The sequence below is a fragment of the Ochotona curzoniae genome, unplaced genomic scaffold (assembly GCF_017591425.1).
Source record: "Ochotona curzoniae isolate NIBS_2020 unplaced genomic scaffold, NIBS_Ocur_1.0 scaffold_2453, whole genome shotgun sequence".
Lineage (NCBI taxonomy): Eukaryota > Metazoa > Chordata > Mammalia > Lagomorpha > Ochotonidae > Ochotona > Ochotona curzoniae.
The window spans coordinates 27174719-27202520 of record NW_024467094.1 but is presented as its reverse complement, the minus strand read 5'-3'; the positions used below and the strand labels follow the sequence as shown (position 1 = coordinate 27202520).

General features: G+C 51.9%; 2 protein-coding genes across 4 annotated transcripts; one reads left to right on the top strand and one right to left on the bottom strand.

Moving 5' to 3' along the window:
* The first annotated feature begins 1004 nt into the window (after positions 1 to 1004).
* Positions 1005 to 4752, top strand: WFIKKN2 (WAP, follistatin/kazal, immunoglobulin, kunitz and netrin domain containing 2). Its single transcript, XM_041001390.1, has 2 exons — positions 1005 to 1204; positions 3232 to 4752. Exons 1-2 carry the CDS (start codon positions 1013 to 1015, stop codon positions 4750 to 4752), a joined length of 1713 nt encoding a protein of 570 aa, XP_040857324.1. The 5' UTR covers positions 1005 to 1012.
* A 16353-nt stretch (positions 4753 to 21105) lies between these two features.
* On the bottom strand, positions 21106 to 26554 carry TOB1 (transducer of ERBB2, 1). Of its 3 annotated transcripts, none has more exons than XM_041001158.1 (2): positions 26426 to 26554; positions 21106 to 23041 (listed from the first exon to the last, which is right to left on the bottom strand). In XM_041001158.1, the coding sequence occupies exon 2, from the start codon at positions 22898 to 22900 to the stop codon at positions 21866 to 21868; it is 1035 nt and encodes a 344-aa protein (XP_040857092.1). In that variant the 5' UTR covers positions 22901 to 23041; positions 26426 to 26554; the 3' UTR covers positions 21106 to 21865. The 3 variants fall into 3 exon arrangements, with proteins under 3 accessions (XP_040857092.1, XP_040857093.1, XP_040857094.1); XM_041001159.1 differs by lacking the exon at positions 26426 to 26554 and adding an exon at positions 24966 to 25257; XM_041001160.1 differs by lacking the exon at positions 26426 to 26554 and adding an exon at positions 24966 to 25257 and having other exon boundaries at positions 21106 to 22843.
* Positions 26555 to 27802: the final 1248 nt, after the last annotated feature.

Below are 27802 nucleotides of genomic sequence, written 5' to 3'. Positions count from 1 at the left end.
GGAGGAGGAATGTGATATGTCCTGGCTGCTGCTGGGGAGTGGAGCTTAGTTTAGCGGGTAGATGTCCCTGGAATGATTTGGGGAACATGCCCTCCGTGGGACCTAAGCCCCAGACTGCCTGGGACCCAGAGACCGGGAGCCTGTCCGCGCGCACACCTCCCACAGGGGGGACCTGGTGCTGGCGTAGGAGCTGCTTACACAGCACAGCGGCACTGCTCAGGCCCGCCCCGGAATGGCCGTGAACTTGTTGTTTTTCCACGTCATTTGCTCTCAAATGTACTATCGAGCCGGGCGCGGCGGCAGCAGCGGCAGGCGGCAGGTCCCTCCTCGTAACAAGCGATCGTGTGTTCTTCGGAGGTGGCTACAGGGGAGGAGGGGGCCCAGCGTGGAGGAGCAGAACGGCGAAGGGGGGAGAGGCGGGGGAGAAAGGGAAACAAATCCTTCTTTACAGTGAGCTTGCGTGTCCTGGAGCCAGCTCCCCCGAAGCACATGCCATTTCTGGCCCTGGAAGGGGTTAAAGGCCTCCTGGAGTCAGAAACAAGCAGGTGCCCCACCGTGCCAGATACGCCGCCTAAACTGCTTCCAGCTTTTCTTTCCCCCCTTCTGCAATAAGTCTGTGATCAGCCACGGGACAGAGGCACCAGCAGCCTGCCCGTGACAGGCGTCAGGTTAGCTTGCTCCCACTCGTGTGGTGCGCCCAGGATATAAATCCAGCCCGAGGCCCCTGCTGAGGCGCCTCTCCCTGCACACTCAGGAGGGGAGTTTCCTTCCAAGGACCTTTCTTTTATCTGAAGCCTCCCAGCCCGGCAGGCTGCAGGGACGTGGTGGAGGCAGCCACAGCGGCAGCTGCCTGTCGCCCTTGCGGCAGCAGCAGCAGGAGCCTGAGCAAGGAGACCTGCTGGGGTGAGGGTGGTGAGGGGCAGGTATCTTCAGCCCCAGAGAAAAAGGCCCTGGTGGACCCTAGCCCCTGGCATCATTGCAGGGGAGGTCTCTGGCCACCGCAGACAGCACCATGCAGGCCCTGGGGTGCCACCGGCTGTGGCCCCACTGGGGGCTTCTGCTGCTGCTGCTTGGGATGCCCCCGCGAGGCCTGGCGCCACCACCCATCCGCTATTCCCATGCCGGCATCTGCCCCAACGACATGAACCCCAACCTCTGGGTGGATGCACAGAGCACTTGCAAGAGGGAGTGTGAGACCGATCAGGTGAGTGGGATGCCAGAATCCCAGGGGGAACAGGTGAGTATTGGTGCGATGGGACAGGGCCGGGGAAAAGAGGTAGGTGTGATGTTTGAGCTCCTGGGAACTGGGCATCTGTGGGTACCTTCTCTTCTCGGCTGGGGGCTGCAGTGAGCCTCTCCCCCACTCACCATTGTGCAGTGCTAGGTGTGTTTGCATGTTAGGCATAGCTGCATGTACCAGGTTGGGAAGAGTGGACATGCAGAGAGCAAAGCCTGAGCATGCTGGGGACCCCGTGTCTATCTGACAAGGCCGAGGTTACCCTGTTACCAGGCTCTACCCCCTGGGCCTGAGAGCAGCCGGGTTGCCTGACAGACAGCGCTGGCCCAGCCCAAGGCACACTCTGGAGTCCCCAGGAGCATGTGCGCTGACCTCCAGCCCTGCCAGCTTCCTTGGTCCTGCCTCCTGCTATTGGTCAGGGCACAGTGCAGCAAGCAGAGCTATGCCCACAGCACCACCTCTTGGCTCCCAGGGCAGAGGGCCCCTGCTGTCTGCACCTGCTGCAGGCACAGGCGCTTCCTGCTGCATTCTGGCAGGCTCTGAGTCTCCCAGGGTTCCAGTTCCAGGCCAGGCAGCATCAGGGAACATGAGAGAACCTGGTACCTGCTGTAGATGCCTGGTCACTCCCAGGAAGAGCACAGAGCTGTCCCGTCAGGGACCCGGGGACAGTTCTCAGGGACTCAGGGACAGATGCTGCCAGGCGGCATGGCTGACATCAAGTGAAAGGATCCCAAGGGGGTTTGGGAGGGGAATGGTTCCCATTGCCGAGGTCAGGCCACCGCAGGTGGGCCACACTCAGGGAGGTCTCCTTCTCTAGCACAGGCTGACATATTAAATGTGGCTTTCACTGAACTGAGCTTATGTCTTTGGAAAGGAAGCACCTATAGGGGGTTGGACTCAGGCAGCCTTGGGGGCATCTCTGGGCCCTGAAGCTGCAGAGTATCCTGAGGGGCCTCTCCAACTCCCCCCAGTTCCCTCCTCGCCTCCCAGCCCCCAGACTCCCAGAGTCCACTGCAGCTTTCTGGGCTGGAGCTCCTGAAAGAGAGTGGAAGCTGGTGCTGCCTTCAGTTCTGCCACAGGACCGCTTTGCCTGGGACCCCGGCCTGGCCCCCAGAGCCTCCCTCCCCTCCCTCTCCCCCGTGTGGCCAGGCCACCCCTGCCAAGCAAAGGCTGCAAAAACAAAGTCACCATTCTGAGTGGAGAGGGGAGAACAGTAAACAAGCCAGGCGCGGGCAGCACGCGGCCGCGGCGGGGGCGCCCCTTAGCCCATGTGGAATGTTAGCAAGGCTGGGCCAGCCACGCGGGGAGCAGGGAGCAGGGAGCAGCAAGCAGCGGGTACCAGGAGGGGGATTAGGAGGCCTGCCTGCCCAGTGCTACGGCACCACATGAGGTCCTTGTTTGTGTCGACTCCAGCAGCACGTTGCTAATTTCGAGGAATTAAACTAATGCCTGCCGGGGCTCCACAAACCCAGGGGATTATGGGCCTTGCTGGCTGTGGCCACACAAGGGGCTTTCTCACCTGCTGCTCTCTCTCAACATTAACGGTGCCACCCAGAGCCCAGCACGCGGGGCTGCTGCAGCCCAGAGTGGTGGTGCCAGACCGCCAGCTTCCCAGCTCTGCCGGATGCCTGCCCCAGGTGTGTGCTAGCTTGCTTGATGGGCCAGGAGGAGGAGTGGGAAGGGAATGCGGTCACTGTGGAGGCCGGCCCCTGAACCCTCTCCCCGTACACCAGTCCAAGGGAAAGAAAGACCAAAGCTGGCAGCCTAGGCACTGCCCCCGCCAGCGGGGCTAACCTGAGGATTCAGAGGAGATGAGGCCAGGTTCTGCGGTCTCACTAGTGTTACGACAGTGGGAAAACGGGTCTGTCATTCCACCCCCACCCTCACCCCATGTCGTCCCCACAAGATGGTGCGAGCCGAGAGCTAGGGCCAGGCTGCTGTCCTTTGTCCCTCCTGTTCGCCACTCAAGCTTCTTCTCCGCGTGGTTCTTTCAGGAGTGTGAGACCTATGAGAAGTGTTGCCCCAATGTGTGTGGGACCAAGAGCTGCGTGGCAGCCCGCTACATGGATGTGAGAGGCAAGAAGGGCCCCGTGGGCATGCCCAGGGAGGCCACGTGCGACCACTTCATGTGCCTGCAGCAGGGTTCTGAGTGCGACGTGTGGGATGGCCAGCCCGTGTGCAAGTGCCGGGACCGCTGTGAGAAGGAACCCAGCTTCACCTGCGCCTCGGATGGCCTCACCTACTACAACCGTTGCTACATGGATGCCGAGGCCTGCTCCAAGGGCATCACGCTGGCTGTGGTCACCTGTCGCTATCACTTTACCTGGCCCAACACCAGCCCTCCGCCACCCGAGACCACTGTGCACCCCACCACGGCCTCTCCCGAAACTCCCGGGCTGGACTTGGCGGCACCTGCCCTGCTCAACCACCCCATCCATCAGTCGGTCACCGTGGGCGAAACGGTGAGTTTCCTGTGTGACGTGGTGGGTCGGCCCCGGCCTGAGATCAGTTGGGAGAAGCAGCTAGAAGACAGGGAGAATGTCGTCATGTGGCCCAACCACGTGCGCGGCAATGTGGCAGTCACCAACATTGCCCAGCTGGTCATCTACAATGCCCAGCTCCAGGACACTGGTATCTACACGTGCACGGCTCGTAATGCCGCCGGGGTGCTGAGAGCCGACTTCCCGCTGTCAGTGGTCCGGCCGGGTCAGGCCACCACTACCTCTGAGAACAGCCCCAATGGCACAGCCTTCCCAGCTGCTGAGTGCCTGCAGCCGCCCGATGGCGAGGACTGTGGTGAGGAGCAGACCCGTTGGCATTTCGATGCCCAGGCCAACAACTGCCTCACCTTCACCTATGGCCACTGTGACCGCAACCTGAACCACTTCGAGACCTATGAGGCCTGCATGCTAGCTTGTATGAGTGGGCCACTGGCCGTGTGCAGCCTGCCCGCCCTGCAAGGACCCTGCAAGGCCTACGCGCCCCGCTGGGCCTACAACCGACAGATGGGCCAGTGTCAGTCCTTCGTCTACGGTGGCTGTGAGGGCAATGGCAACAACTTCGAGAGCCGCGAGGCGTGTGAGGAGTCATGTCCCTTCCCACGTGGGAACCAGCGCTGTCGAGCCTGCAAGCCCCGGCAGAAGCTAGTCACCAGCTTCTGCCGCAGCGACTTCGTCATCCTGGGCCGGGTCTCGGAGCTGACGGAGGAGCCCGACTCAGGCCGCGCCCTGGTGACGGTGGATGAAGTCCTGAAGGACGAGAAGATGGGCCTCAGGTTCCTGGGCCGGGAGCCGCTGGAGGTCACCCTCCTACAGGTAGACTGGGCCTGCCCTTGCCCCAATGTGACGGTGGGCGAGACGCCACTCATCATCATGGGTGAGGTGGATGGCGGCATGGCCACGCTGCGGCCCGACAGCTTTGTGGGCGCCTCTAGCACCCGACGCGTCAGGAAGCTCCATGAGGTCATGCACAAGAAGACCTGCGAAGTCCTCAAGGAGCTCCTGGCCTTGGCCTGAAACCCTCTCCACTCCTGTCCCGCCCCTCTCCTGCTCCCCCGCCCCCTACCTTACCATGTCTCCCCACCCCTTGTCAGCCAGCTGGGCAAGGTTAGATCAGAGTCCCGGGCCAACAGGTAGTGAGAGAGTCATACACCTCCAGGGCATCTGGGGTCAATTTGTATTCTTTGGGTTCCTTTTAGGAGCTGAGGCCACCCCACACTCCCCACCTCTGTTTCCAGATGCCTTTTCCCAGCCAGGATTTTGGCATCCCTGTGGGAATCTGCTTGCAGAGGGAGTGGGGGCGGGGTGAGGTAGAGCAGAGTTCCCAGGGAGTCAATGAGACAGATTCCCTGCCGTGAGCACAGCCACTTGGTGTTAAGCATCATGGGCAGTGGGAAGCCAGAGGTCTCGTCCAACCCAACCAGCCACATGACTTACACAGAGTGGGAATACTGGGGCCATCGTGGCATTTGTCCATCACAGGCACTGAGTTGTTAGTTTTGGTTCCATTCAATTCAACTTGGATATTTTCCAAAGGCTTCTGGGGGCCAGGTGCTGGATCACAGAGTGATGTCATGGCTGCTAGACTTGGATGCCCCAGGCTGGCCCTCCTCACTGTTACACGTCTCCATCACATGCCACTGGCTCCTTTGGATCTGTTTTGGTAGTGGGAGGAATGCAGGGAGAGAGAAAGCTGGCAGGGTGGGGATGAGGAAGGCTAGGAGGGGAGGAGGCCTTGAGAAGGGAAAGCAGTGTTGATCGATGCTCCCACCTGGTGGTGGCCTCGGGAACCTGCAGGCACCTGGAGGGCCAGCTTGGGCCTATGTTTCTAGACATATAGGACATCCTACCGCTGGCAAGATTTAGAAACCCCACTGTCAGCTCTGTATCTGTCTCCTTAACCCCATCCTCAGCCCTTCCCTCTGTCCCTGAGCCCACAAAGCTGAAGAAGGGCACGTTGGCAGCCTTGCTCTTGCTCCGACACAGGGAGGGAGACACTGATTAAAAGGTCTTTGTATCCACAGCCCTTGTGTGTACTTCATTTGGGTGGAACCAGGGCATAGGGAGGGGTGGGTAATGTCCTGGGCCCTCGTGACCCTTCAGAGGCCAGTGGGGCCAGTGGACAGCATGTGGGGAGTGAAGGACACTGCTACAGCTGAGCTTCTTGGCTCTGGGAGTTGTGTTATACCAGAGGGGGGAGGTGGTACTTAGGCCCAGATGCCCACTGGCTTGCAATCTCCTATCTCCCACCCAATGGCTGTGTGCAGAGTCTGGGTCCTGCTGCCAATGGAGTCCAGTGTAGAGGTGAGCAGGTGGAAGAGATAGCTAGGGTAGCAGACGGGGAACATGCTGCCCTCGTGTGACTCCCAGGGTCTCTGGATGAGGCCTGTCTCAGGTTCCTCTGGGGAATGGGGTTCGGTTCTGGCCACAGAGATGGCAGCCCACTTGTGCCTGCCCAAGGAGCTATATGGCACATCCACAGATGCACTTCTACCCTGCACACTTCCCTGGGTTTTCTTGGGCCATGGCCCAGGCAAAGAATCCAGGCCAAGGCCTAGCCCAGCCCAGTCTACCTCACCTGCAGTAAAGGGCATGAGTTTGAGGCTGGTGCTGGGAGCCAGAAGACAAGCTGCTCCCAGAGGGAAGAAGGGCCTAGAGCTCTGGGAGTTTCTCAAGTTACCCTGGAGGGAGACTGAGCAAGGCTGGGCCTGGTGGAGGTATGAGTTACAGAAGGCCCCATCCCTCCCTGTGTCAGGCCTCTGCCCACCATAGCCCTAGCATGGCAGTGTGTGAAGCCCCACGAGTGGGAGTCACACTCCTGCCAGAGTGACGCTCACCTGCTCTCTCGGCCTCAGTTGCCTCACCTGTACAGCATGGTAGTGGGAGCACTTTACAGAGATGAGGGAAGTTCAATAATCTCATCAAACCAGAAGCCTGGGAAAGTGAGCCTGGCACAGAGAGGCTTATCCATGCCCCTTCTCATCTTGTGCAGCTTCTCAGACCAACAGCAGGGTGCCCAGGACCCACCTAGGGCTCTGCCTTTGCCTTTCTGGGCCTCCATGGTTGGTGGTTTCAAGCACCTTGTACTGTTCTTTCCAGAGTACAGCCAGGCTGAGCCCCCCATAAGGGCTGATTCAGGGTTCAGAGAACATGGGCAGGGACTAGTGCCGATAAACTACCGGCAACTCATACTGGAGGCTGTCTGAGACCTCATTCACCAAGGCTGGTTCACCGGTTTTTCCGGTCACTCTGGCCGCTCACTTGCCCTCCCCTTGTAGCCACGTGCTTCTCCTTCCTGTCCCCAAACAAGCCTCTGTTGGCCTCCCCCGTCCCCAGGGGCCTCTACAGCAGAACAGCCTGGCTGCTTCCAGTCTCCTAGGACACTCTGCTCCATTGTCCAGCTAGCTGCTCCATAGTCTGATGTCACCCCACAGACTGTGGGGCTTGGGGGGTGGAAGCTGACCAGGGCTGGCTGGGGAGGAGGAGAGGGCAGGGAGCGGGAGGAGAATGGGTGCCCAATCTGTGGTGATCTCCCTGGGCTGGGGAGCACCCTTTGGCCTGGCTGTCCTGTTCCAACCTCAGCCACACAAATGGGCTTGCTCTGTGACAGGCACCAGGCCGCGTTTCCACCATGGCTGTGTGGGTCAGACCTGTGTCATTGTGCACGTAGGAAGGCTGAGGATGGAGGGGGTTGAGAAACCTGCTCCAGATCACACAGGCAGATGGGACATGGTGGCACTGAGGTTGGAATCCTGCCAGCATGATTCCAGATCCCTGTCTGCTCCTGGAAAGCTAACCCATCCTGCAATCCCATCAGGACCCCAAATGTTGGCACCCAAGAGCCTGGCTCGCTGGGTCAGCTGCCCACAGCACCCTCAGGGCAGTTGACCAGCTCGCCACGTGACACATCTTTCCATCACCTGCGTCCGCAGCTTGGCCTAGATTCCTGAACGAGACATCAGCCATGCGCCTATTCATCTTTCCAGACTCAGCTCCTTGGGGAGTCCACAGCCTCGTCCAGGCTCTCTGGCTCCTCCCACTGCTGGCGCTGAGCCATAGCAGCATTATCACCCAGGGGCCTCTGGGAAGGTCGGCTGGCTCCCCAAAGCATGAGTGGGCTTGTCATGTGAACAAGGGACTCTGGGAGCCAGGACTGTGTGGGGCTTCTACACCCTGGGAATATGAGGCTGTGGAAGAACCCCTTTGGGGGTCTTCCCTCCTTCTGTCAAGTCTGTCTTTGACACCTCTTCCCCCTGCCCTTCTTACCATTCCCCACCCCCACTCTTGCCCAGGAGTCCGACTTGGGGAGCATGTGATTAATGCGGAGGGATGGGTGGCAGGGTTCCTGGGCCCTATTCTTGGCTGTGGCCTCATTCTGGAATGTGCCCTGAGGTCAAGTGACGCTCCTGTCCTCTGCTGTGTCAGGAGGGAGGAAGATTGAGCCTCCGCTGGCATTCTGGGAGAGAGGGTGGGGCGGGCAGGTGCATATGCCTGCCACCCATCCCTGGCCTTCCTGCCACCCAGGCTCTGGAATCCTTGGGCACTTCAGTTTCAGGGATGTGTGACTCTGGCCTTCAGGTCTCCAATTTAGACGGGAGGAGAGCAGCTCCCACTGGGCTCCCAGTGTCCAGTTTGCACTGTCCAGGTCTTTCCTGAGCGGATCTGCTAGGTAGGGGCAAGATGAGCAGGTTGAGGAGGCGTGACCTTCTGTGAGTGCTGTCCAGAGGGAGATGCATTGCCTGGCAGCTTGGTCAGCTCCATTTGGGATCTCTGAGAAGGTAGAAGTAGGTACCTGTCTTGTCACCTTGCTGTGTGGGCAGCTGGGAGGTGGCAAGGCCCCTGGGCCAGGTCGGAGGGAAGCCCAGGGTCAGGAGAAGGGGCGTGGATGCATACGGGGGTCTCGCAGCTTGCAGTAAGTACCCTCTTGACTCGCGAGCACCACTGAGAGCTCACAGCTGTGTTTAGGTCAGGTGCCATTGGACAACTTCGCCATCTAATGGATCCCAACCTACACGCTTCAGCAAGGCAGACACCTGCACTCCGCATGAGGCCTGACTGTGGGGGTGTCCAGTGAATCTTTGTTGAATGAATAAAATGAAGTCCTGGAGACCTTGTGGAGAAAGACACCTTCATAAGTGTTATTTCAGATGCTGAATCTGAGACTCTAAATACAGCACAGAGGTTTGGCCCAGGGTCATGGAGTCAACAAGAAGCTGACCTACTTCTGTCTCACTTTAGTGGGTGTCTGCTCTGCAGGCTGAAACACGCGCCTCCCCTGTCACAGGTGAAGGGTGTCTAGTTCATGAGCACCTGAAACCATCACTTCCAACTGGCCCTGAGCGCTGGGTCTATGGAGACTTTGCAACAAGCTTGTCAAGTTTAACTTTCCAGGTCAATGGGGCTAAACTTAAAATCTATAGATTCTATAGAATGCTAAAGTGCTCTTTGGTTGCACTGGGCACATCTCAAGGGCCACATTTCACATGACACAGAATATTTCCACTGGGACTGCCAGTTTGGCATGGCAGGTAAAGCTGTCAACAGCAGTGCTGGCATCCCATGTGGGTACCAGTTTGTGATTCAGCTACTCTGTTTCTAATCCAGCTCCCTGTTTCTGGCCTGGGAAAAGCAGCAGCAGATGGCTCCAGGGTTTGGGCCTCTACCACCAACGTGAGAGTTCTGGGTGAAGCCTCTGAGCCTTCTGGTTCTTTTGGGAGTTAACCAGCAGATGAACAATTTTTCCATCTTTCTCCATCTCTCTCTCTGTAACCTTTTGAAATAGATGAGTAAATTTTCAAAACAAAACAAGAATATTTTCCCCATCACAGGTTATTGCATAGCTTGTTAGCATTAAGAAATACTTCTCATTTTCTTTAACTGTGTGCTGTGTCCAGGGTAGGAGGGCTTTCTCTGAAGGTCTTCAATTCCATGTTCCCACCTAGCCAAGGATTCTAGGGCTTTCTTGGTTATATGCTGGGCCCTGTGTTAAAAAAAAAAAAAAAGATGTATTTATTTGAAAGGCAAAGTGGTAGAGAGAGGGAGACAGATCTTTCATCCACTGGTTCATCCAAATGCTTGCAAAAGTTAGGCAAAAACCAGGAGCATGTCAGCAGCAGGCATGGTAGCAGGTGCATCAGCAGGGAGCTGCATCTGAAGCCTAACATCTGGGACTCCCACCTGGCTCCCTCACTGGTCCTTTGTCAACAATATGCATTTTTTTTAAGGTTTATTCACTTTTATTGGAAAGGCAGATCTATAGAGAAAAGGAGAGACAAAGAGATCTTCCATCCACTGGTTCACTCCCTAATGGCTGGAGCTGAGCTGATCTGAAGCCAGGAGTCAGGAGCCCCTTCTAGGTCTCCCATGCAGTTTCAGGGCCCTAAGGCTGTGGTCCATTCTCTGTTGCTTTTCCAGGCCACAAGCAGGGAGCTGGATGGGAAGTGGAGCAGCCAGGATATGAACCGCTAACCTTATGGGATCCCGGTGCATGCAAGACAAGGACTTAGCTACTAGGCCATGGCACCCGGGCCCTACAAGTGCTCTTTAATCATCATTCCCATTGTCTCTAGACCCTCAAGTTGGTCATCTTTTCTCCCAGGAAACTTAGAATCTCCATGCAGATAAGGCTCTTTATTGCTGCCTTGATCCCCTGGAGTTCCTGAAGAGATAAGCACAGTCAGGCTCAGGTGCAGCTGCTGGCTCACCCAGGTGCTGGCTCACCCAGGTGCTGGTTTACCCAGCTGCTGGCTGCAGTACCTGTGGTGGCTGTGCCTTCCGTCCATCGATGTGACAACAGGCCAGTTACTCAACAGCTCTGTAAAGACACCTGTACTACAGCTTTCATCTCGCATGCATCTGCTGACTCAAAGTCTAAGAATTATTTGGTTCTTGGACATTGCTGCTACACTTGCCTCACATCAGCCTTTAGAAAGAGGATCCAGGTATTTTAGTCCCAAGGGTCTTCAAACCCTCTTGTTGTTTGGTGGGAAAAGATAAAAGTAATGGGAACATATGGGCCTTTGAGTCAGATTTCCTGGGTTCAAATACTGGTTCTGTGACTTTGGGGTATTAAATCTCTCTGTGCTTAAGTGTCCCCATCTATAATGTGAGTTCATAACATCACCCACAGTGCCCCTCCAGAAATGACTGCATGCTCTGGCCCATGTCTGGAACAGGAACTGGGTGTGTTCAGGTGCGATCTCCTTTGCTGACAAGCTGACAGGCCAGAATGAGCACTGTTGGAGAAGACAGGGGCGGTGCAGGCAGAGATGCACAGGGAAACTGTAGTTTAGGCATCACAAAGGGCAGCAAAACCAAGTGGCGAAGGGCCCTCAAGGCCTGGGGAATGCTCAGTGACAGGTTCAGAAAAGACTTCCCACCTTAGAGGTGCAAACTGGCACCCTAAACAGAGAAACTAGTGCTTGTAAACAGGCAGAAGGCAGCCTTGGTAAGACTCACACAGAAGCTGACGACCCATGCCAGGCTGCCCTTCCTTAGACTCCATTTAACATTCTCCCTCATTTCATGAGATGATAACACAGAGGCTCAGGCAGACCCAAGCTCCCTGGCCAACCCTCAGTGTGTTTCTGCCTACGTACTTAGCCACATGTATCATTTCTTCCACTGCAGAATCAAGAAGAGTCAGGAGCAGTTTTCTCTCGCCTCCGATTCCTCCCTTCTCCCCATGAATCTGCCAGGTTTTTCTTCCTGGGATTCCCATGAATAAGATTGCCTCCCCTCACCCTTGAGCTGAACCATAAATGAGGAGAAGGGGCAGGATGCAAGCCCTCTCTTATTTGACAGGGGTGAGAGTTAAGCTATTCTGTGTGGGGCAGGCTTTCCGTATCTTACACATCCATTGCTCCCTGGCAGACAGGACCATGCAGCTGTCTTTCACAGATAGGAAATTGGAGGAGGCTGAGTCAAGTTCAACCAGCAGGGCATAGCTGCTAAAGGGCAAGTTTGAGATTCAATTTCTAGTTTGACCTGAAAGCCTACATTCCTTCTCTACAGGAGTAATGTGATTTAGCAGCTTCATGAAGCCCCCTGCATGTCTACTGAGCATGCTCGTTGAGTTCTTAGAGGTCACCAAGGAGTTGTAGGAAACACCCGGGCCTGAACATGGCCCTGCTGGTGGAGCTGGCAGTGGGCAGTCTGGATCAGACACTGGCAACTCCAGCATAAAAGCCACCTCCGTGTTACTAATGCTCTTGGCCGTATAGCCAGTGTGTAGAGCGTTCTTAGCAGATGACTGGGCACCCAGCAGTGGAGGGGGGCAGGCCCTAGGGGAAAGTGACTGGGATGGGGGCTGTTAATTTCTGGCTGCAATTGATGTTCACACTAAAAAGCCCAAATTGGAAAAGGGCATGGGTGATCTTGGCCAAGACATGTTACCATGGCTGGGGGCAGGGAGTGGCCTGGGAGTGTGTATGCAGGGAATACACACCTTGTACCAACACCAGATTCTGGAAGGGGGAACAGCGAATTTCCTGTTGTGAACTCTAAGTAGGTTTTGTCACTAAAGAGAGGAAAACACTAGAGGGAGCTTCCAGCTCGAGGAGGTGCCTGGGTAAGCATTAAATGGAACCTTCGTCCTCAGACAGGAGTCAGAGCTATCTTCTTGCAGCTGCTGACCCCTCTCTCCCTTCCACCATCTCTCTGTGTCCTCTCCACCTAACTATGATGAAGCCACCTGAATATCATAATGTCTCCATACAAAGCTTGCAATAGTGGGTGGTGGTGTAGTAATAAATGCAAATGTCCAGAAGCAAAGGCAAACTTGTCCCAGGCGCGGTAGACCAGTGGCAGAACGCCGGCTCGCACAGTCCACATTCCTGCCTCAGTGCACACCACAGAGCCAAGGCCAAAGCTGTCCTGCGATGGGCTGAGCACTTCACCCAGGCTTCCTGACCAGCTTTCCCCTAGATCTCAGACCCTGCAAACAGGCACAGTCACTCGGGTTTTGCTCAGACGTTGAGATTGCCCCGTGTTTTACAAGTATCTGGGCCGTTTGAGTCAGAATGTGAGCCTCTAGGGAGATTCGACCAGTTGCCAGCCCAGCAACAGGTGCCCCATACATGGGCCAGTGGCTGCGTCCTCCTAGCTCACCTGGAGATGCAATCGAGGGACAGAGTGGAATCTACGCCCAGAACAGCCACTTGAGTCAAAACCACTCTTTGGCTGTCACAAGTGCCAGTAAAGTCAAGGACCGAAGACTTCAGGAAGTGAAGCTGCTGCAGTTACAGCCAGCGGTGGTGAGGTGGATCAATACAACCAGCCTGTAGTCTCAAGTTCTCACCTATTGCTGCTGTGTGTGTGGGGGTGTGTGTGTGTGTTTGTTTTATTAAGAAGCCCTGATCTTTTTAAATTTTTAAGATTTATTTTACTTGAAAGTCAGAATTACAGAGAGAAGGAGGAGAGAGATAAAAATCTTCATCTGCTAGTTCATTCCCCCAAATGGCCCACTATAGCCAGAGCTGGGTCAGTTCAAAGTCAGCAACCAGGAACTTCTTCTGGGTGTCCCACGTAGGTGCAGGGTGCCGAGGGCTTGGGCCATCCTCTGCTGCTTTCCCAGGCCATCAGCAGGGAGCTGGACTGGAACTGGAGAAGTTGGGTCTAGAACCAGTGCCCATATGGGATACTGGTACCACAGACAGAGGATTAGTGTGCTATGCCACTGTACCAGCCCTTCCTTTGTGTTCTTGCAACAGACTGTCCTTTCTTAATTGTGCCTGTGAAGGGTTGACAACAACATTGAGTTTGTGGCTGCTAAGCAAGCAATCGCTTAAGGATCCAGCTAGGTATGGAGAAAGAACCTTGGCACAGCATGCATTTTGGGTGACTGCTTCTAAAACCACGTGTGATTCTTTCACAAAATCTACCTCCTGAGGTCACCCAAATGGATAAGGATCAGGGACTTTGGGATCAGACACCATCCAGGTCCTCGGTCTGCTGCTATCATGGTTGCACGACAAACTCCCTGCCTGTATTTCTTTATCTGTAAGCGGGGAAGCAGGACAACCTTCATTCAGACGGCTGGTAAGAAGTGGAAATGAATTAAAGTATGTATATGCTTAGAATAATATCTAGTGCTGAGAGAATGCTATCCATATGTTGGCTTAAAAAAAAAAACAAAGATTTGCTTGAGAGGCTGCATTACACGGAGAAAGGAAGAGACTGGGAGAAAGAGATCTTTCATCTGCTGGCTTATTCCCAAAATGGCCACAATGGCTGGAGCTGGCTCAGTCCAAAGCCAGGAGCTTTTTCTGGGTCTCCCACATGGGTGCAGGGTCCTAAGCTATGGGGTCACCTTTGGTTTTCTCGCTTTTTTTTTTTAATTATTTGTATTGGAAAGTCAGATATACAGAAATGAAGATCTTCCATCCATTGATTCACTCTCCAAGCAGCCATAACTGCCAGAGTCTAGCTGATCCGAAGCCAGGAGCCCAGAGCCTCTTCTGGGTCTCTAAAGTGGGTGCAGGGTCCCAAGGCTTTGGGCCGTCCTCGACTGCCTTCCCAGGCCACAAGCAGGGAGCTGGATGGGAAGCGAGGATGCCCGGATTAGAACCAGTGCCCATATGGGATCCCGGCACATTCAAGGTGAGGGCTTTAGCCGCTAGGCTAATGCGCTTGGCCTCAGCTCTCTTTTCCAGGTGAATCACCAGGGAGCTGGTTGGGAAGTGGAGCAGTCTGGATTCAAACTGGTGTGGATATGAGATGCCAGCGCTGCAGAGGGCAGCTTGTTTTGCTATACCACAGCACAAGGTTCCTGCCTTCCCCCTAGCTATTCTTATTGAGCTTTTGGGGATTGGTTATTCTGTCCAAACTTGCTAAAACTTTGTGGTAGTTTCTGAGTGCCACTCTTCAAACAGCAGGTATGCCATGGTAGCCACTACCTACCCTCCCTCAAAATCTGGAAAGAAACAGGTGGCCAGCAGAGAACACATGTGCCTGGCTAGAGGCACTTGTTCCAAATGCCAGAGCTTCTGCACAGCCTCCGCCAAAGAAAACAAATCCCTGGGGTCGGGCCCTACACAGTGGACACTGACCCTCTCTCCTTACTCTCCTCTCTGACTTCCCCAGAACCCTAGGAAAGGCAAAGGTTTGCCGTTGTCCCCCTTTTCTCCTGCCAGACCCTGCTCCTCTCAGCGGGATATGATCTTGGATCAGAAAGATACAATCTCCCCGGGTGACGTCCATCACAGGCGTGAAAATGGGTTGTTTTCTGACAAAGTCTTTACAGAGTCTCTGGTGACACCTTAGTCTCCGGAGAGGCCGCCCAGGGGGCTGTGGCTGTCTTCCTCGTGGCATGGAAACGTACCAGAGTACACCAGCATGCTTCCTGGAGCCGGGAAGCAGCCCGCTGTCCAGGTAGCTGGGCTCCACAGCCCTTCTGAAAGGCTGGCAGCTGGCAGCATCGGCGTGGCTGCTTTGGAGGAAGAGCGCTCTGAGGACATAGGCACATCTGGATAACGAGTGAAAGAACAGGCTTGCTTATTATAGAACCAAACAAAGCCTAACCTTCATCCTTACTACAAACAAACAGTGCTGACTGGGGGAGGGGGTAGCAAGGAAAAGCAACCATTTGAAAGGACTTGTGTTTGGGGCGACGTAGAAGAAGGGATGAAGCCTGCCAATGATTGAACCTGTGCTGTGAGATATCCCGCCCCTATTATGATATCATAGGGACGATCTGTGCAGCTTCTGATTCCATGTCTTAATCCGTTCTGACACGATACAGCATTCCTCTCTGGTGGGATCTTAAGTCATCTATGTACCCCCTGATGACTAGAACCACTAGAACATGGCTAGACTAACGCCATGTGCATGCCTGTCACCCTTTCTTCCTGGCCTACAGGAAGTAGGAAATGGGGTTAAGTCAGAATCTGGTCTGGGTGGGGGGAACAGAACCCACTCTTCACTCTCTAAGAATCTATGGTGTCTTTCTTTCTTTCTTTCTTTCTTTTAGCTCTCTCACTTGCAGTAAGGAAGGAGAAGAGAGATCTCAAGAACTCCAGAAGGGCATGTGAAGAACCGCTGCTTAAAAATAGCTGCGACCTGATGCCTGCCGAGAAAGCTCGTGTTTGATTTTACCATTCAGTTCAACACACACAGGCACACACACACTCAGACTCAGACACACAATGTCTAGCTCATTTTGTCAATGTGGCTTTTCCACAATTAATTTTGAATCACTTGAGGAGTATATAGACAGAAGGGATGCGACCTACAGTATATGCCAAGGTTTGTCTAAAAATATTTTACACCTGTTCTCTGTTCTGCACACTGGTCATATTTTATCAGTGAAGTAAGTACTCCTAACACCAGATGGAATGTGTTTTTCCTTCCAAGTCTTCAATGTTTTTCCCCTCTGTAAAGCAAACCTCTTCTTCTCTACCTGCCATAAAATGAAGCTAGCACCATTAGCCAAATGACAAACTCACCACCAGAACCGCATTTAACTACCACTATTCCTGAGCCAATATCTTAAAATAAGAATTATGTCTGCATTTCTCACAAGCATGTAGAGATTCGAACCCAGCAACATTCTTGGTTGCTCCTATGAAGACAGCAAACAGGACTCTGCACTGTAGCCAGTTTGCCAAGGGTGAGGAAAAGGAACCAAGGCTCTGGTTTCCTTCAATGCCTCAGGATTAGAAATACAACTCAGTGATACTTATTACTGAAAACTCAAATGGAATAACTTGTAGACAATGGCTAGAATTTAATTCTTGGCTGACGCAAATAACAACTTGTTGGCAAGTTAGGGATATTGGAAAAGTTAGGATTTTCATTTGCTTTTCTGATTTCAAAGGGTAGCAAACATAATCAAAATTCTGAATTTCACAGTTTCTACATCCCAAGAACATCTAAGGACACATGTTCTGTATGTTCACTGACAACCCTTAACGTAAGGGAGATTTGCATCTCCCCAAAGCGATATACTGATACCATTGAGTATACTCATTTTGCAAATGGGTACTCTGATCCATCTGCATCCGATGACTAATATGGTTAGCAAGGAATTAGGCCCATCATTTCAAATAGTCTCTAGACATGAAACGTCCTCTGGTTAGCATTTTCTTCTAAGGTTTATCCAACTGTGACATGACCTTGAAATTCTCATCAACAGACCCTTTGTCTAAAACAAATTTGCTGAAATATCCTAAAATCCAACATTGAGAAATGGTTAGAACTTTACTACTTAACAAATCAAATTCCATCAGCAACAAAAGCTTTTGGCTCAAATACAACCCCCACAGCCCACCTCAGGACCCAGGAGATCAAATTGTAACTAAGGAAAAAAAATCTAAGCAGCAGACAGCTTAGTACCTCGGATCTAACCTACCCAGAAGCCACAGAAACCCTCCTGAGCCTTTAAAAAAAAATTTTTTTTTTCTGGGCCTGGCAGCCTCATGGCTAAATCCTTGCCTTGCATGTGCTGGGATCTTATATGTGCTCCAGTTTGTGTCGTGGCTGCTCCTTTCCATCCAGCTCCCTGCTTGGGGCCTGGGAAAGCAGAAGAGGATGGCTTAAAGCCTTGGGACCCTGAACTTACATGGGAAACCTGGAGGAAGCTCCTGACTCTGGGTTGATTGGCTCAGCTCTAGCTGTTGTGGCCACTTGGGGAGTGAAACAGCAGATGGAAGATCTTCCTCTCTGTATATCTGACTTTGCAATAAAAATAAATCTTTTAAAAAGTTTTTTCTGTGTTCTGTGCAATTTGAACATGTTTAAAACTAATGGCAATAATATAAGCTATGTAAGTTCATCTACCATAGCTTTTACTTCTAAAATGTGACCAAATTCATTTTAAGCCAAATCATATTTTAATACCTTATTTTTAAAGATTTATTTTTATTGCAAAGTCAGATATACAGATAGGAGGAGAGACAGAGAGAATGGGATCCTAAGTATGTAACCCAAAATGTAAAAATCAAAAAATCATGGGCACTAGAAACACATAGTAGAGGCCCACTTTGCTAAGTCACTTGGCCTTTTATTTTGTTTACCCTTAAGCAAAGATAAGGAATATATACGAAAATAGCCTTAAGTAGTCAGAATCCTGCTTGGGCAACAAGGCCACTAAATCTACAACTTACCTTAAAGAGTCATCCAGTAGTTCTAGAATGAGAAAAGTTATTTACATGATTGGATTAAGAAATTTCACAAAATTAGAGCATGGATATAACTTAATTTCTAAAAACATTTCCAGATAGCAGATGGTTATGGCCAGTGGAAATACAGTCTCTGAAAACATCAATGTGACTTCAGGGTACAGTTGACACCTAGCCTTTCACTGGACCCTTCTCAACATATCCTGGCTTGCACAGCAAGAATGCCCTCATTTCCCTGCCTCCCCAGCAGAACTGCTGCCCATGTGAGGGAACCAAGTGTTAGGTTAGACAGCATGAACTCTGCCAGCTACTACTGTAATCTCAATGCCCTTGGCCATTTATTGGCCACACAACCTGGGGTGAGTTAAGTTTTCTATACCTACCCTAACCCTTCCCCACCTCATAAACTGGGTTAAAACTGTGCCTGCCACATGGTGAGTGGTATGAGTGTTTGTTAATGGCATGATCTAAACTGCTTTTTTCAAATGACCTTAATAAACGAAGTTGTATGCATACAGAGACTGACCTCACATCTTTCAGATAGAAGGTAGCAATCTCCCTCCAAATACCACAAAACCTAAAGCACCCTGACCTCATGTGCCCTCCTGGGTCCTGCCGATGAAACGCCCCCGACTGGCATACCTCAGCAGTGGTTTGACTCAGTACTGACCACGCTACATACCTCTAAGAGGGCTGTCTTCCTCTTCCCTGTATGTGTACTTGTGACAGAGCAAGCATTCTCATCAAGCAGGGATACCTGTATAATGTACCATGTCTGTCTAAGTTTCTGCTTGTATAAGAGAAGAAAAAGTGTTGGAGGAGGTCTCCAAGCAGTATTTTACTTCATCAGCTTAATTATGTCCAGAGAGACACATATGGTTTTCTTTACCTTACGGTGGCTTGAAGGTTAGATGCAGTCAGATCAATTCACCCAAGTAAAATGCCAATACCTAAGTGACTGCAAGTCATACCAACATACATTAGAGACACATTAACCTGGGCCCTAGCTTCCCCTTCAAAGGCAGACCAGTAACAGTATCAAATAAGGCTTGTCATTGTGAAGGAGGCATTTTGACTCAAAAGCCTGCATTTGCAAGAGGTGATAGTTGCTCAAAGATTTCACAGAACTTTTAGAACTTAAGCACTTGCAGGAGCAAAGAACTAAACTTGGAAAACTACTTGATGTCATGGGTCAAGCAAGCTGGCCCATGGTGGAACACTCTGTGGGTGCTCCAATACCTCATTGTTATAGGAGTTGGAAAGAAGGGAAAGTTCCACGAGGGTCATTAACACTTTATACCACCTACTAAAGAATTCCCAGAGAGGACCAAAAGTGTGATGGCGAAGTGGGAAGAAGGGGCACAAAGACATAAGCTTCTAAGATGCGTCAGACAAGAGCACCTTACTACTTAAAAACTTTCCATTCCCAAATGCATGAAAGCAAGGCCTTTGTTCATGCTTTAAAAGAAAAAATTACGAAGACACAAAGCTCAAATCAGATTTCATGAAAACAATTGATACAGTGTAACCCTTCTCAAGTGCCAAGCCTACACAATGTCCGGAGATGCAATTTCTCTAAGATCCGTCAATATGTTTATTACTAAGAACCGATGACATTCATGCTCACATTAAGTTCAATCATTAAAATGGCAATTGATGGATTCATTCCAGACTGCCACAAATGCTATGTTCATGTGCTATTTAGTTGCCTTAGAATTTCCAGAAAAATCTCGGCCCCATCTCTAGTCAATGTTTTCCCAAGTTAGGACTCTAACTTCACCAAATGCTGCAACACAGATTAGCGGGAATGATTGTTCTGACAGTTTTCACAACAAAAGCACGTAACTGGCTAAGGGCTGCCGCCAGGACCACTTACTCCTTTCCAATCCTCCACAGCCTCGTTCTGTCTTCTGAAGCACCAAGGCCTCACCGTGGAGCCCACAGAAGAGCCCAACTTTTTTTTTTTTTTTAAAGATTTATTTACTTTTATTAGAAAGGCGGATATACAGAAAGGAGAGACAGACAAGAAGATCTTCCGTCCGATTGTTCACTCCCCAAGTGACTGCAACAGCCGGAGCTGAGCCAATCTGAAGCCAGGAACCTCCTCCAGGTCTCCCATGCAGGTGCAGGATCCCAAGGCTTTGGGCAGTCCTCAACTGCTTTCCCAGGCCACAAGCAGGGAGTTGGATGGGAAGCAGGGACGCTGGGATTAGAACCAGCGCCCATATGGGATCCAGGCATGCAAGGTGAGGCCCTTAAACACTATGCTGTCGTGCCAGGCCTGAGCCAAACTCTTGATATGTCCCAGGGCTTGTTTCCTTAAGACTTATTGTTCTAAGCTGCATGGGTGACAAAAGGCTTTTGTAAAAAAAAAATAATCATCATCTTGAGATCAAAATTTATTTCACTGGCAACTCTGGGCTGGTTTCTTAGTATAAAAAGCACAGGGAAAGTTGTCCAGCTTAAGACAATTTTCTTAGCAGTGCTGTGTCAACACTGCCATCAATGTGGCATTTACGCAGTGAAATGACTCATTTTAATTTCTTCCAACTTCTGGTCATCATTCTTAAAAAACTACCCTCACCAAGCTATCATGATAATGACCTTTGAACTGCCCCATCCCCGAAACCAAGTTGGATCCACACTTAGAAACTTTTAGCTGGAAAATGAAGGCAAATGCTAACATTTAGCCTCCTGTTTGTGAATAAGTTTCTGACCAAAGGCTCTTTCTAGCAATAAACAACGAGCTTTAGGCACAAGGATTAGGAAACAGACCTAAAACTTTTTAAAGTTGGGTCAGCTGCTCTATTCAAGCCAAGTACTGAACTTACCTCCCATGTAAAAACAGAAAATCTATCTAGTGATTTTTCTGCACACACACACACACATACAACTAAATCCTCCCAGATTACACAAGTGGATTTCCTCATATTTCCCAACTCTGAGAAGTCTACGCGACACCTCGTTGTAAAATGTGCTGTAAAGAAGCACCTACAGCCTTACTGTGCCATCATCGTAAGACAAAGGCGGACCACAGAGATTCCTCCAAAAAGCAAGCTGCCCCAAGCACTGGTCAAGCAAGCGACTGCACGGGCAGCAAAGCCTAGCGAGTATGCTAGGGCAGTGCCCGCTTCCCGCCTTTGCTTTGTGACTCCGTGAGTCAGGCCTTCTCCCATCAGTGTCTACAATCTAACTCTGGAGTCAGGTCCTTAGCAAGGGCTTAGAGGAAAAAAATGACAAGAGGCATTTTTAATTTTAAAGAATTTTAATACAAACTTAATATAAACTATTTCAGTCCCTCTTAACATGTAAGACACTGACTCAAAATACTTTTATACCGTTTTTTTTCAAGTATTGCACAATATAGGTACAAAATTAATATTTACGATTACATTTTCTTCCATAATATATAGCAAAAATCTTTAAACCTTTAACAGAAAATACATTTTTTTGAAAAAGCAAATATTCGTACATTTTAATTCCACCACTAAAGGAATATCCTGTACACAATTTTAGAATAGTTGATGTCTTTAAGATGGATATCTTACAATTTCAGTAAAAAAAATACAACATGAAGCTGCTGCTGTCACAGATCACTGTAGTAAAAAGATATAAATGCAATACCATGTCGTAGAAACAATATATATATCCTCTGATATGTTACAAACTTTGTACTAAATTAAATTATACAATTAGAAAAGACCAATAAACCCACTTATTAGTGCCAATTTTTTATAAAAAAAAAAAAAATCAGCCACGTCCTTGCTATATCTTAAATACTGTCAGAGGCCATATCTGAGAGTATACTTTAAAATATACAGTCAGTATAAAATAACTCTGTGCTTGGTTGGCAAATGAAAAATGATGCATGTTTTATTTTTGTAACCAAGCTTGAATGTATCTTCACTAGAAGCTTAAAAAAAAATCTCAAGGAGGTGAGAAAAAAAATACCCCCTTGGGCCCGAGCATTTTAATTTGTACGATACACTTTTTCTTTCCTCTGGATTTTTTGTTTAGTTAGCCATAACAGGCTGGAATTGCTGGTTAGAATACTGCATGTTATTTAAGCTAAAATTCAAGCCATCTACAAAAGACTTCTCGTTGAGGCCTCCATAGGCTGCAAACACATCAAAGGCATTGCTGTACTGGAGAGGGCTGAGGTTGAGGGAGCCGTCACCTGGGAACATTCCATTGGGACTACTACTTTGACCCTGCATATTGGGAAAAATGAATTCCTTGGCATTAGGAGAAAGCGCAGAGGTTTTCTGCGGTGGCTGCTGCTGGGTTGGCGGCGGGGGCGGCGGCTGGGCGGGCTGCTGTGGCGGCTGCTGCTGGCTGCCCAGGCCCAGCCCGTACAGAGAGTGCGCTGAGGAGGAGATGGCTTTCTGCTTGAGGAGGTCGCTCACGTTCACGTTCACGCCGAGGTGGATGGGAGAAGTGCGGGCCACCTTGCTGCTGCGGCCGCTGTTCTTCATTTTGGTGGAGCCGAACTTGGTGGCGGCGAAAGTGGCAGTGGTAAAGGTCAGAGGCTGGGTGGACCGGGGCATGAAGGTAGGGCTCACGGCAGCAGAGTGGCCAAAGGGAGGTGACGGGGAGCTGGACACCGAGGAGGCGGGGTCACTGATGGGCATGAACACCTGGGCCTCTGGGTTAAAGCTGTTTTTGATCTCCTTATCCAGCTCACATCCATTTTCATTATTATCATCCACATATAGCACCTTCACGGGTCCCTTCTCCCCGATCTGGTAGGACACCTCAAACGGGTCGATCCAAACGCTGAGGTCCTGGGGCAGGTTGCCACGCACATCATCAATGTCCAGCCCACTCTCTTTGGACGCTTGCTCGATCACTGGGTCCACTTTCTCCCCGATGTGGATACATCTAAACCCTGATCCTCTGTATGGCTTTTCAGGATACCAGTGCCCTTCATATTTCTTCTTGAGCAGTCTTTCGAGCTCTTCACCAAAAATGTTGACACGTCTCCTGGGAAGCTTATTGTACAAATATGAAATGATAAAATTGAGTGCTACTTGGATTTCAAGCTGCATAGCTGCTAGGCCACAAAATTAGGTCTGTTTCAACTTCGCTACAAAAAAAAAGTGTTCAGTGTGTGGCAGAGAAACAAGCTTTCATTCAAAGTGCTGGTATTGGAAGATTATCCTTCTCCTTTACCTTCAGTGGACTCGGCCCTTAAGGAAAACAAAACAAAAGCAAATCCGAGTAAGACAAGCATAAGGTTCAGGCCCATGACCTTTATTTTACCCCCATAGTTATTTCACCTTCCAAAAAAATGATGAGTAGGCTAGAAAGCCTGAAAAATATAAACTGCATAACAAATACATAATAGAAAGTTATTTTTTCAAGTTTAAAATCTCAGGAGGAAATGTCAATTTGTAGCTGAAATAAATATTCTTTAAAAGGACTGTTCAGTGAACAGAGTTCTAAAGCAAGTATCCCTCACTCTACACAGTCTCTCTCCTCCTCCCCCCTCCCAGTTCTCCCAAAAATTTTTACTGGAAACAAGCGAGCACACCCCCTCACGCACCCTCCACCCACACGCACATGCTGCTGGTAGGAGCTGCTCTTTAATTGCTATCGCTCTTCATCAGCCTAGGAGTCCTGTATGTTGGTCCATTTTGGTTATATACTGTTTAACGCACACTATCCTTAAACATTTTGAAAGCAGAGAAGCAGGGAAAACTAATTTTAAAGTACGTGATGTGAACATGAAAGGCCCCACATGCCAAACGAATTGCCATCCTTGGCAAGGATAATCACGCACTAAGCCATCCTGCCCGCTCCAGGACTTAAACATACTCAAGGCACACACAACATGGAGCTTCGCCATGCCTTTTTTCTTTCCAGTGTGGTGTGTTTTTCTACATCTGGAAACACCTCTTGGCCAGCAAGTACAAAGCTCAAGTGTTTTTCTTTAACAGGAGAAAGGACGAATTTCAGAACACTATTGTTTATTGCGCTTAGCGGGCAGGGTTTTGAATTTTATTCTGATTTTCAAAACCACCTCCAAGCCTCTCAAGATGGTAAGAGCACAGTGGTGAGGCTTGTCTGATAAGGTCGACCTTTAAACGTTTGCTGGGTCAGCACTGGGTGGGGATAAGATCAAGGGCAAACACCAGATACTTGCAAAGGAGACCTATTGGTTCCCTGAAGCTGATGGAAAAGGTCGTTTGAAAACCAAGCTGGTGGAAAGCCTTCTCTTTTCCTAGATTCACGATGACAAAGGAAAAGGGTTTCCCTGGCTACTCCCCAACTACAAACACTTTCCAAGCCCCCAGTGGAGGCGGAGGCGGCTGATGAAGCTCAATTGCTCCAAGGTGCAGCCGAACCAACTGGGGCTGGGTGGAAGGTAGTTTTCAAGCAGCGCCTGAAGACGGGAGTATGAAGAATTACATAAACAGCCAGTTGGGTCTCATTAGATTTCTGCTCACAGCCCTCGAGCCCCAAGCGCTACGGCAGCAGCCAGCAAGAGGAGGCGGAGGGGGAAAAGAGTACGAGCTTCCCGAAGGGAGGAGGAGGAGGACGACGACGACGATGAAGGCCTCGGGAGGGCGAAAAGCCAGCAGCCGCGGCCGGGCACCCGGGCATCGGGCACCGGGCAGGTCGGGCGCCGCCGGGTCAGCCGCTCCCCTCCCCCCGCCGTAACCTGACCCGCCGCTCCCTCCCCCCGCCCGAGGCTCCTGGGACCCGGCCAGAGCCCGGGGAGCACCGGCTCCCCGGCACCATTTTCAGCCTCGGCGGCCACCGGCCCCTCAAATCCCGGCGTCCTTCCCCCACCCCCCAACACACACACACACACACACACACACACACACTCACACACTCACACTCCCGCGAGCTCCGCCGCTCATCCTCGCAGCCCCAACCCCCGATCCCAGCGGCTCGGGCCCGGCGCTCAGAGCCGCTCCGGGCCGGTCCCCGAGAGCTGTCCCCGCCGCGCCCACGGCCGCCAAGCCGCCGTCGCGTCCCCCTCTGGCCCCCCGCCCGGGCCTCCACTCCCTGAGAGCCCGGGGCTCGACGACGCTGCAAGCCCTTCCTCCGGGGCCTCGGCCTGGACTCCGGTGTCCCGGCCGTCCGCCGCCCCGCGATACTTACGGGCTGCTTCGGGGTTGCGTTTCACCACAGACCCGCGGCCGGCAGGGCAAGAAGGGGGCGGCAGGGCGGGGGCGCGGGCGCGGCGACTCAGCCGAATGCAAGACGTCGTCGCCGCCTCGGGACGGGGGAACTGAGGCCTCGGGCGGGCCTAGGGAGCTCGCAGCTTGTGGCTCGGGGTGGCGGGGACAGGGGGGTCAGGCGAGCGCGCTCACTTCTCCACACAGCCCGGTGCCCCGGCCCAGCGTCCCCGTAGAGTGCCCACTCCGCGCCGGGCCAGAGCTTCGCTCCTTCTGCCGCGGCGCGCGCCCCGCCTCTCGTTTTATAGTCTCCTCCCTGCCCCCTCCCAGTGCTTTCCGTGGGGGTGCGCGCGCCCGCCCGCGTCACACAGCTTCGGGCGGCGTAACCATTCCCCGCCCTCCCGGTCCCGCACCCCAGACTCTCGCCGGCTCGCTCCACCCCTGCCCTACCCCTCGACGCCATTGGCCCAGGCCCGCCTGCCCAGGCCCCACGGGCGGCCGACGGCCGGGGGTGGGGAGCAGGCCACACCCGCTCCAGAGTAGCCAATGAGTCGACAGCCTGGAGAGGCCGTGGGCGGGACCGAGAGGAACGTTAGACAGCGATTGGAGGAGGGACCTGACAGTGAGGGAGAAAGAGGTGGGGCGGGATGGCTCGGTCGAAGCCGAGCGCCGGCGAGCAGGGGGAGGGGAGCCGAGCAGGTGGCGAAGCAGCAGGGGAGAAGGGGGTGGGGTGGGGGTGGGGGAGCAGCTCGGGCCCCCCCGAGAGCGAGGGGAGGGTTACAGAAAAATGCCCCACCCGAGCGGGACTGTGGCCGAGGAAAATCCTGCTGGCGGAGGAACCACTGAGTCGGCCTTCTGCCCACCCCCAGGGAGCCTAGAGGAAGGGCGGACTAGGACTCGTGCCCCCCCCTTTGGTTAATTGAATATTAATCACGTCAGGATCTCGCCCAACCGCCACCGGGAGAGTGGCAACTACAGAACCCAAAACTGCCGGGCTGGGGGTGGGGACGGGAGGCCACGTCGCCGCACCTTCCGCCCAGGTGACAGTTTAACTGCCTCTGCAGTCCCACCCGAGACCCGCCCGTGCGACCCTGCAGCAGCTGGGAGAAGCGGTCAGAAGGATCCCATTTCATCCCCCGGGCCCCAGCCCAGGCCGTCCGTGGCTAGGGGGTGGCGACACCGTGCCGAGCTGCGTACGTATCTCTGCGTGTGTGTATGCATCTATACATATGCATGGGTGCGCATCAAGGGCTCGAACGCAGGTGCACGGAACACACACGGCGCGTTGAAGAGGATATCCGGGTTGAATTCGATGCGGGGAAGCTAGGGAGCGGGCCGAGAGATCCCGGGGGGCCGTCTCTTCACAGCCCCGCCGCGAACAAATACACCAAGTTACGCGGGGCGTGGAACGGGGCGTCGCTGTCAGCTAAAAATATTACTCACAGGTAGCAACGACGCCCGATTGGCCGCGCTCGGCCCCTGACAACCCGGCGATTGGCTGCCTGGTATCCAGGAGACGGACGTCAAGCTAGGACCCGGAGGGGAGAGAGTCCAGGGGGAGCGAGGGGGCGGCAGAGCCATGAATGAAACGCCCAAGGCCCGGCCTTGCCCGCTCGCCTTGGCTCGGCTTTCGGGAGGCTGCTCCCTGAACAAACACGCGGCTCCTGTGGAGGCTCGCCTCCTCCACCTGCCAGGAAGAAGCTGGAGCGCAGCTCCCGCCTTGTGTAGACCTCTCGCCTGCTCGGCTCGAACCCTCGTATCAGCTCAGTTATGTCTGTGACCGAGAGATTCCGATCATGCCTCTCTCACGCCCATTTGCCATAATACCCTGTCTTGAAATAATGGTTCAGTACACGGCGTTTCAAGATTCTGATTGATAACTTCAGTATCCCCAAACCTGCACTCGCTCATTTTTTTTGACTTATTTTTACATACTTATTTTATTTAATTAGTTATTAATATTATGTTAATTTTTTTTTTTGTTTCAAACTAAATATTGGAATATAATGTACTTTCTCATTTTCAATGATATTCCTTTTCCTCTGCATACAAATGTTATAAATAAATCATTTGTGTTTTTCTCTTTCATCATTTTTATCTGATTTTCTATATAACATCAACTTAAAATTTCACCACTATCCCCTTTAATAAGATAGAATATCATAACTATTAGCATTAAGACAAAAAATTTACATTGAATCATACTTCAAACTACACCTTATACATATACCACCAATATTCATTCTCCAGTTACCATTTCCACATAGCTACCTTCGTCCCTGATACTCAGAATGGTAGGACCATGTGTTGGGCCATGTGTTTTGATTTGTAATTTGGGAAAATATATCACCATAATTAGGGAAGCCTATTAGGCTTGGCTGAGATTTAAATGTCTAACTAAAGATGGATGGATTGTAATGTTGTCAAGCTTTTCCATACTCATCATGAAAGGCTGTGTGTGCAGTCTGCAAGTCCACGTTTAAAATACTAGTCCCTCCCGGAGAGCCGGGACTTCATCCCTGCCTCCAGCTTCCTGCTGGAGCACGCTCTGCTGGACTGAGGCTCCAGTCTCCCTCACGGGAGATCTGGGCGGGCCTTTGGCGGGGACAGAGCTAGCAGGTGAGAGTGCTTTTTCTTGCTCTTTGCCTCTCAAATAAGTTTTAAAAAGTACTCATCAGGTCATCAGGTGATTAAATAACAATGCCAATAAATAAATGGAATTTCAAAGTCAGAAGTTTCAATGTCGAGAATGAATTCAGACCTGGCGTGGTAGCCTAGCAGCTCAAGTCCTCGCCTTGCATGCACTGGGATCTCATATGG

What these genes read in the sequence shown, in the direction of transcription:
- WFIKKN2 (XM_041001390.1), top strand. Translation starts at nt 1,013, where the DNA reads ATGCAGGCCCTGGGGTGCCACCGGCTGTGGCCCCACTGGGGGCTTCTG. An exon ending in GGGAGTGTGAGACCGATCAG is followed by an intron (nt 1,205 to 3,231) that starts GTGAGTGGGATG and finishes TGGTTCTTTCAG; the next exon opens with GAGTGTGAGACCTATGAGAA.
- TOB1 (XM_041001158.1), bottom strand. Translation starts at nt 22,900, where the DNA reads ATGCAGCTTGAAATCCAAGTAGCACTCAATTTTATCATTTCATATTTG.